Source organism: Hoplias malabaricus, chromosome 16 (assembly GCF_029633855.1).
Source record: "Hoplias malabaricus isolate fHopMal1 chromosome 16, fHopMal1.hap1, whole genome shotgun sequence".
In the NCBI taxonomy this organism is placed as follows: Eukaryota; Metazoa; Chordata; class Actinopteri; order Characiformes; family Erythrinidae; genus Hoplias; species Hoplias malabaricus.
In genome coordinates, this window is record NC_089815.1 from 8,214,445 (window position 1) to 8,224,222 (window position 9,778).

At 42.5% G+C, this 9,778-nt stretch overlaps 1 protein-coding gene across 2 annotated transcripts; it reads left to right on the plus strand.

Moving 5' to 3' along the window:
• The first annotated feature begins 495 nt into the window (after nt 1-495).
• On the plus strand, nt 496-7,220 carry LOC136671642 (uncharacterized). Of its 2 annotated transcripts, none has more exons than XM_066647407.1 (19): nt 496-918; nt 1,083-1,186; nt 2,020-2,070; nt 2,156-2,269; nt 2,374-2,472; nt 2,560-2,604; nt 2,688-2,768; nt 2,889-3,038; nt 3,126-3,169; nt 3,306-3,375; nt 3,490-3,576; nt 3,670-3,768; nt 3,851-3,934; nt 4,175-4,279; nt 4,470-5,241; nt 5,347-5,464; nt 5,614-5,661; nt 5,777-5,844; nt 5,944-7,220. In XM_066647407.1, exons 1-15 carry the CDS (start codon nt 567-569, stop codon nt 4,608-4,610), a joined length of 1,626 nt encoding a protein of 541 aa, XP_066503504.1. In that variant the 5' UTR covers nt 496-566; the 3' UTR covers nt 4,611-5,241; nt 5,347-5,464; nt 5,614-5,661; nt 5,777-5,844; nt 5,944-7,220. The 2 variants fall into 2 exon arrangements, with proteins under 2 accessions (XP_066503504.1, XP_066503503.1); XM_066647406.1 differs by having other exon boundaries at nt 5,347-5,479; nt 5,944-7,218.
• The last annotated feature ends 2,558 nt before the right edge of the window (nt 7,221-9,778 follow it).

The following is a 9,778-nucleotide window of genomic DNA, read 5'->3' on the forward strand; positions in this document are numbered from 1 at the left end:
AACATTCAAAGTTAAAATTAATTGAATTATTTACTATACATCATTGTTTAAATAACACAGAGACTACCATTTGACACCCACAAAGTGATTTTTTTCTTTATTTTTGACTGATATGCATTACATTAACTTTATTTTTGATCGACAAAAAAATCAATAATCCAAAGAATATGCAGCGGGCTACTTCCGGTTTCAAAACAAATCAGGGGATGCCTCTCGCGGCGGGCGTGCTGATTTCGGCACAACACCTGTTCAACAATCAGGAACAAGGATAATGGCATTTTAAACAATTTAGCAAAAAATAAAGACACTTAGCCGACAGTTACGTTGACATTATTACAAAGATCATGCTGTGAGAATATAATTGTAAACACAAATTCCACACTAAAATGCCAAACTGGTGAAGTATTGATCTTTTTATTTAATTCATTATTACATTTTAATTAAAACATCACAATTAATTAATTCTAAATAACTATTCATTTCCGTGATCAGTGATGACGTAGATTAGTTACACTCCCGTCGCCCCGGAGAAGTTGGACACTGTTTGTTTGTAAACAAAAGTAAACATGTTTGTGTTTAATTTGAACGTAAAGCGCTTCTACCTGCGATTTGCTTCAGTTCTTAACGGACCCTTAAAGCGATCAACTGAACTTTCCAGAGCTCCAGACTTTTCTATTCTTCTTTTTTCCAGCTTTCCACAGATTTCTACAGTTTCTTTTTACTTTTCCGAGATTTTCTCCACTGTTTCAATGGAGTTTTTCGGTTCCCGCGGCTTCTCTCACCTGAAGCTGCGCCACCTGCTGTTGGCGGCTGGCACCGTCTCCGCCGCTGCTGGACTCTACGTCCTCTACTCCCGCAGGAGAGCTCGGCATCGGCCCACGACAGCGGGGGACCTCCACGTTCAGGCCGAACCTGAGGGTACTGTCAAATTTTAACCATTAATTTTTAAAGCTGCAAAATGTGCCCTTGTTTAAATTCTGTAGCACGGAACAGAGAAACGGGAGCTCACACGAGCCTGTTCTCAAACTTACACTAATTCAAAAAGATTTTCTTTAATTCGTGTTTAATTCATTTGTCTTCAGACCCCGTAGAGACCCTGCAGTCAGCGCTGCACGAGGCGGAGCCCAGCGTATTGTCCGCTGTTCCTGAGCCTGATGTTGGACCTCTCTCCAGTGCCCAGGCTGAGGTGAGTTTTCAAAATGTTTAATCTGTATGAATCACAGCTGTAGTTTAATATATTAATGTGTGATTTACAGTAAGTATTTTTGAAAATAAACAACCGAACAAACAAAACGCGTTTGGATGCTAAAGTGTTTCAGTTGGTTTTTATAGCAGTTGCTACGTATAAAGTGCTCGCTAAGAAGCCCTGTCGTTCCTATGGTTGTTTAACCTTTAGCAGGTGGTTAATATGGCATTACTAGGTAGTTGCATTCGTTTTTCAATTGGTTGCTGGTGTGTAATTGCAGTTTCTGTGTTATCCCATGTAGTTGTTGTTAAGGTGTTGCTACACAGTAAATTCAACAGTGTTAAATCAACACTATAGGTGTTAACACTGAGAGTGTTAAATTATTACACTAACTGTTAATTTAACACTAATAGTGTGGATTTAACACTGCTGAATGTACTGTGTAGGTGGTTATAGATGCTTGCAAGATTTTTTATTAATGTAAAGTGTGATTATGCAGCTCAGCAACATTATCTAAACAGTTTATAGTATTTTAAACCATTGCTATGTAGTTGATAGGGTGTTACTCAGCGCTTGCTATGGAATCTGTATGTGTTTCGTGTATTTGCTAGGATGTGTGTGGCAGTTATCTCAGGTGGTTGTTATGTGTTTCTTGGTGTTGGCTGTGGTGTCTGGGTGTAGTGCTTAGCAGTTCATATATTATTCCAGGTGGTTGTTAGGGTGTTGGTATGTTGTTGCTGTGGTTTGGCATCATCTCTAATTTACACTAGTTTAAGTCCCTTATCTGTGAATATTTTGTCACGAATGTCTTTTCTGTTCTCCTCTGATTGCAGGACATCGCTGACCAGAACTGGCAGGTTGCACTCTGCCCAGTGACCACTGATGTAAGTGTGAAGACAGGCCACACTTTTGGTATGTGGTGATTGTGACTTCCATAACTGTGTCCAACAGGATTCTTCCTGTTTGCAGTTTCTGAGGCTTTTCCTGGAGAGGCTGGTCCCTACTTTTCTCTCCAGTGAGATACAGAAATCTAACAGGACTCTGCACCTTTCCCATGAACGTTGGCTCTGTGGACACTTGCAGGTAGCTTACACACCTCCACCTTTGTTCAGAGCTACACAGCAGTTGCTTTTAACAGCACAATGTGACTGATTTAGAAGTGTTTTCTGTATACTTCTATTTTACAGAGCATTTACATCAGGCGGCACTTTGTGCTGCAGGTGCGTGGGACAGTGTCTCGCTCATGGTGGATCCTCACCAACGATTTCTATACGTTCACTGATGAGGTGAAATTACACTTCTTTTGTAGTTATGCTAATGTTCCTATATTGTTTTCAGTAGTTATTCACTAAATTTCTTAATTTCTCGCACAGGGCCCCTGTTTCTATGCCTCAGTGCACAGAGTCACCATTGCTGAGGTATGACCTTGTCTTAAAGTATGATAGACATGATAAATGGTGTGAGGTGTCACTTAACAGGAATTTTATGTTGTGTACTTTAGCACATTGATGGCCGGCTGGCTAAAGTGGGCTCCTACAGCTTGACCAAGCACCTCCGCACTTCATCTGAGAATGGTGTGCAGGTAAGTAGGTTCCAGTTGATGCTAACTCATTTCTGCTTGTATCATATACCCTCATAAGCAAGGTCCCAGTTCTGCATTTTAGCCAAAGGTGCTATAGATTGGATATCTGTTGTTCTGCAGGTCACAGAGCCTTTCCAGACTTATCAGGAACTGTACATCTTTGATGATAGCTGGATTGTTACCTATTGCTCTGAGCCAGAAAATGCTCCACCTGAGCCACAGCCTACGTGCACTTCCCCTCCATATGAACAGTCCAGGCCTTCAGCTGAGGTAAATTTAAAATGTCTCTATATAAGGTGTAATTACCTTCAGAATTTCAACATGGCTGTAAGAAACACTGTATATTTGGTTCTGCAGGCTGAGCGTGACTGTGCTGAGGCTTGTGAAGTGCCTGCTTTATTGTGAGTACTTTATACATCCACAGCATTGAGTTGTGTTCTCAGAGTGGAGTACATTTCTCCTTTCTCTCAAAGATTAAAACTCTACTCTATCTCATCTGGGTCATGAGTACATATGGAATGATCTTTGTTTTCACAGTACCTACATGTTGTCTAAGAGTATTACCAACTTCCCTCTTAGACTGGATGCCCTGCGCCATGCTTTTTCTGTAAGTGTTACTCAGAAGATAAGAATTTTTACATGAATTCTCACTGTTTTTAAGTAATAAAGTCTCTCCAGGCTTGACTTTTCTGTGAATTCTTTTCTCCCCTTCACTTTGTAGGCCATTATGAGTGACCAGTTTTGCTGCAATCACGTCTCTGTGGCTGGCAGGATGATCCTTGGTGCACTGGCCAGTCTAAATGCCAAGGTAAGAAAGCATGACCTAAAACACATGCATCTTGAATCATTATAAACTGAGGGGTTAATTGAAACATTCTGATCATCTGTCTCCTTCCTGCAGAATCTGACTGTCTTCCAAGTGGCGTTTGACAGCTTGCTGGCGGTAGCTCAGTGTCCCTCCAACCGTGAAGCTATCGAAGCAGAGCTGGCGCAGATTGGGGTGAGTTTAGATTATAGTCAAAATCAGAACACAATTTACCAACCTGATTTTACTCTGACACCGGATTATGTTGTTTTCTCAGATTATGCACTACAACCTCATGGATGTGGTGTTTGAGTTGGTGCTATTTGGAGTTCTTGGAAGAATGAGGCCTCAGAACTGTCCAGTAAGAGAGATTCCTTATGGCAGTAGAGACTACATAGAGTTAGATCTTAAAGGCTGTACGGCGTGTAGTGAGAACAGGGGGTTTAAACCAGTATCACAGCACTGGAACTAAGTAAACCTGCAACATAGAATATCTTACAGCCCTGATGGAGGATCAGGACTTTTCACATGTAGAAATTCATTCTACAAGAGCAAATCTATGACATTACTCTGATCTTCATTATCTCTCACACTCTTTCAGACTCCAGGGGGATTTCTCAGTTACCTCATGGCCATGCTGCACTCTCTCTTTTCCTCAACTGAGCAGAGATATCCCAGGGCAGACCAATTCCAGCTTACCATCCAGGTAACAGTCATTATCCACCATGAGAGAGCTTTACAGGAATTGTCTTTAATCAGTTTAGATGAACATTAAGTGACTTGTTTTGCACTCACACACATTGATTCAGTCAAATGAAGTAAAGACTGTGTTATTTCAGAGTGAAATTCAGTTTGTACATAATTCCTCACTTGGCCTCTCTCTTTTCGTCTCTCAGAGCACGCTGTTGCAGCTCCTGGATGACGTCTTTGCCCTGGAGGAGCGTGTGTATGAGGATCCGGGGACCCTGCATTCTGCAGTGTGGGAGTATATTGAGTACCACACCCAGCAGCTCCTGGACAGGCTTGAGGACTTCTAGAACTCCCTCATTTCTAATCTAGCACCTGATCACCCTCTCATCCCTTCACTGCCTTTTCCTTATCCTTTCCTATGCCCGTGTGTCCAGTGTTTCTCAGTCCTGGTCCTAAATTTCCTCTAGAGTCTTCTGCTCTGAGCAGCTGGGTGTTCTCTCCTCCTCAGTGCACCGTATTCAGTGTATGAAGGCCTCCTTAAAGACCTGATGTTTTGAATCTGGTGTGTCTGAGCAGAGAAATGTGTGGGACAGGGCTACCCCAGGACAAGCACTGAGACACACTGAGTTACACCCCACTCCTGTCCTTTCCCTACCTTCCTTTATAAAAAAAAAAAAAAAACATTATATATCAATGACATATTAATGCCTTTATTGCTGTGTTATAGTTGTGCTATTATTGATCTGTTAGTTTGTGCATGTAGTTTATAATTAAGCATTTGCAATCTGTGTTTACATCACTGTTATTTACTGATAGAAACTTAAGAATTCACTGTGTAAAACAGTTTTTAATCTCATTCTCGTTGTTCACCCACTGCTTTAGTATTTGTAATGAGTTTGAAAATATATGCTAATGCTAATTCTAACCCAAGTTCCTCGTTTCTCTCTTTTTTTTCCGGACCATGCTGTGAGACACAAGGTGGGTTGAATATGTGATTGTGTTTTAGTGATGTGAATATTGGCAGTAATATATAGCACGTCTTAAGGAGTAGCCTGGCCTTTGACTCTTCCTCTCTGTCTGCAGGGAATGTCGCTCACTGTGTTTAGGTTCCAGTCGCTGAAATGGGGATCAAATGAGGAGACCTTTCCCGTGATGTCATCCACCGTCTTCTAGCCCCACAGCACCTCCACCACATCCCCCCGTACGTACATTCCAGGTAATCACTTTTCTGTAGTTGACTGCTGTTTTATATATAGTGTTATATGTATGGATGTGAAAGATATCTTAAGTATGTGTGATCCTGTGTTAACCATTGTCCTCCTTCTATTTCTCTCTATGTGTGTTTGACAGGAGCCTCCACACCGAGACAGAGAGCAGGGAGTGCCACTGTGTGATATGGTAACAACTCCTGCAGTATTTTAAGACTCTTTGCCTGCATGTTCCCCATGTTTATTTTCTCTATGTAAATCTTGATACAGTTGAGTATTCAGATTCTTTACTTTTCTATCTTCAGCTTCAGAAGCTCTGGAATACCAAGACCAGCTGAAGGAGTAGCCTACAACTGGCAACATTACAGACAAGGTAAGATACACCTATTTTCATTTGTATACAAAATGTAAGAAGATATATAACATTCAGAATATGAGGAATATTAATCATACTGTTTGTTGTTTTCCTCAGGAGGAGTCAGTAAAGAAGGGGATGATTTGAAGTGTCTGCCTTTGACTCAGAGCTGGGAGAGTCCAGCGTGGGGACTGGTCTGCAACAGGCACCAGCATGTCCACGGCTGAGACGAAGAAACACTTGTTCTCATACTTTGTATGGGGACATCTGTCATTACTCCCACGTTCTATAGATGTCATGGAGACCACCACTGGATCTTGAATCTTATTTGGTTTTGGAGCAAGGGGAAGGGTTGCTGACTGTAATGACTGTATAATTGCATAGTGAGCTATAAAAGGAAGTGCAGCCATCATTTTCCAATAGAGAGATGTAAAGGCGCTGTGTTAGTGTTATTATTAATTTGACTTGAGATCCTTTCCCAGTTTGTGTGTGTGTGAAGTGAAGAAGTGCATGCAGCACCTTGTGACTCTCGGAAATGGATAGATTGAAGCTGTCTGCACCTTGCACACAGAGATGCGGTATAAATATCATAACATTCAAACCTATATATTGTAACATAAAAGCTACATAAATGAAGAGGAGGCTGATTTCATTTGGAGAATGAATGAGAAAGTTTGAGCGGCTCAACATGGCGCCTGTATACGGAGAAAAAAGAGCCAATCTGCCTCATAAAACCAGAAGCAAAAAAGCCTTCCATTTGTTGTGGTATATGCTTGAATTGAAGACAGAATGTACTGAAAAATCAATGTTTTGGGAGTTAAAAAAGGATTAAACATCATCTATAAAAGGAATACCTTATCTATAAGGAATATAGGTTTGAATGAATGATAAATAATTCTTTATAAAATCTGGGTTTGAAATTAAAAGCCCCAATAAAACAAAACTGACTTAATCATCTGTGTATGTCTGTTATTTAAAGAGTCTAAAATAATGGCAACCTTCAGGGCAGATTCTTGTTAGAAGTTCCACCAGATGGCTCCACAAGAACACATATAGACAGATGAGTTACAGATGAATAGAAACCTGCATAAATGTGTGGAGGAAAAATAGACACAGGCACTTTCATATTGCATTATACAGCTAAGCTAATAGCACCAGTTAACATGCTACTTTGTGGCAAGCACATCCGCACTGTCCAATGAAAAGTGTATTTGAATTTTTGGCAATTTTAATTTTAATACATCATTTGAACACATGCATGGACCAATAGAAATTCTCCTTTTAATGTAAGATTTTTTTTCCTGTAAAGTTGCTATTTTGGAGATACATTTTTTCATTGAATAGTGACGATATGGTGAAAAAGCCTTGGTCAAATGTCGCACCTAAATGTTAAGAATTGACCCTACACACACAACACACACAGCTTGTGGTGGTGCTGGAGAGGACACTGCTGGTGGAGCTGCTGGAGAGGACACTGCTGGTGGAGCTGCTGGAGAGGACACTGCTGCTTGTGGAGCTGCTGGAGAGGACACTGCTGCTGGTGGAGCTGCTGGAGAGGACACTGCTGCTGGTGGAGCTGCTGGAGAGGACACTGCTGCTGGAGAGGACACTGCTGCTGGTGGAGCTGCTGGAGAGGACACTGCTGCTGGTGGAGCTGCTGGAGAGGACACTGCTGCTGGTGGAGGTGCTGGAGAGGACACTGCTGCTGGTGGAGGTGCTGGAGAGGACACTGCTGCTGGTGGAGGTGCTGAAGAGGACACTGCTGCTGGTGGAGGTGCTGGAGAGGACACTGCTGCTGGTGGAGGTGCTGAAGAGGACACTGCTGGTGGAGGTGGTGCTGGAGAGGACACTGCTGGTGGAGGTGGTGCTGGAGAGGACACTGCTGGTGGAGGTGCTGGAGAGGACACTGCTGCTGGTGGAGGTGCTGGAGAGGACACTGCTGCTGGTGGAGGTGCTGAAGAGGACACTGCTGGTGGAGGTGGTGCTGGAGAGGACACTGCTGGTGGAGGTGGTGCTGGAGAGGACACTGCTGGTGGAGGTGCTGGAGAGGACACTGCTGCTGGTGGAGCTGCTGGAGAGGACACTGCTGCTGGTGGAGGTGCTGGAGAGGACACTGCTGCTGGTGGAGGTGCTGAAGAGGACACTGCTGGTGGAGGTGGTGCTGGAGAGGACACTGCTGGTGGAGGTGGTGCTGGAGAGGACACTGCTGGTGGAGGTGCTGGAGAGGACACTGCTGGTGGAGGTGCTGGAGAGGACACTGCTGGTGGAGGTGCTGGAGAGGACACTGCTGGTGGAGGTGCTGCAGAGGACACTGCTTCTGGTGGTGCTGGAGAAGACCATACTGCTGGTGGTGCTGCTGACACTGAAGGGGATATTGCTGGTGCTGCAAGCTTGTGTGGAATACGTGGCAGCTGGTCTTTGGTAAGCTGTAGGTGATCCACGTTTACCGAAAACAGCACCATTTTCCCCCAACAGGTCTGCACTCTTGCCCTGTATGTCTGTGATCAGGCTTGCCACCCTTCCTCTGCTGTTTTCTTCTGTTCTGCCTCCAAACTCTGTCTCCAACTTTAAAGTCTGACTTGGGCGTGCTAGACTTTAACCTCCGCTGTGTGGAGTCCTGCACCTTTTCAACATTTCCTTTTACTATGTTTTATATTTCATCCATTCATTTAATGTCCTCTGACACTGCCTCTTCACTAATGACGGCCTCAACACTGCTGTCTACCTAGAAGCAAATAGATGAATATTTAAAGCAGTGACATAATACATTGTTATGTTATATAGGAACATTTTACAGTAAAGACAATTACGCTCACGTACACAGTTGAGAATTACATACTACAATGTGCAAAAGTGTTGAATTCAACAAGGTGTGCAGGTGTGCAATGAATGATTAGCAATAAATATAAGGAACCTAAATTCTGTTTAGTTATCCATATAGTGGTAATCCATAACTTTTTTAAAACAAATCTTTGATTTTTGTTCAGTTGTTTTAGAGGAATGTTATGTTATATGTGCTGATTCTAGCACTTTTCAATCTGGCCACATTGCCCTGGTCTTTTTACACACATCGCTTTAGAGTTTTTTAAGAACAGTGCGAAAAAGAAAGAAATGCAAGCCGCAAGCAGAGAGCTTGTCCCAGAGAAAATTATATTTGTAACTCTAAAATTAAGATAAGTTGAGTCATCAGGACATAAATCATGTTTGCACTTTACATCTGTCAATTTATGAAGCCCAGAGAAGTCGGCAGCGTTTCTGGATTTATTTGATTTCCACGGTGCATAGTAAAGTCTTAAATGTATTTTGAATAAGCAAAAAGTGTTGTTATTGATGAGATTTGGTATTCCTAAGATTGTGTGGCTATATTCATCACTGAAGCATGTCTCTCTTACAGGACAGTTCTGAGGCCTCATTCTCCAAATAGCACCAATTCAAACACCACATCCACGAGGTTGTAGTGCATAATCTGAGAAAACAACATAATCCGGTGTCAGAGTAAAATCAGGTTGGTAAATTGTGTTCTGATTTTGACTATAATCTAAACTCACCCCAAACTGCGCCAGCTCTGCTTCGATAGCTTCACGGTTGGAGGGACACTGAGCTACCGCCAGCAAGCTGTCAAACGCCACTTGGAAGACAGTCAGATTCTGAAGGAAGGAGACAGATGATCAGAATGTTTCAATTAACCCCTCAGTTTATAATGATTCAAGATGCATGTGTTTTAGGTCATGCTTTCTTACCTTGGCATTTAGACTGGCCAGTGCACCAAGGATCATCCTGCCAGCCACAGAGACGTGATTGCAGCAAAACTGGTCACTCATAATGGCCTACAAAGTGAAGGGGAGAAAAGAAGTCACAGATAAGTCAAGCCTGGAAAGTCTTTTATTACTTAAAAACAGTGAGAATTCATATAAAAATTCTTATCTTCTGAGTAACACTTACAGAAAAAGCA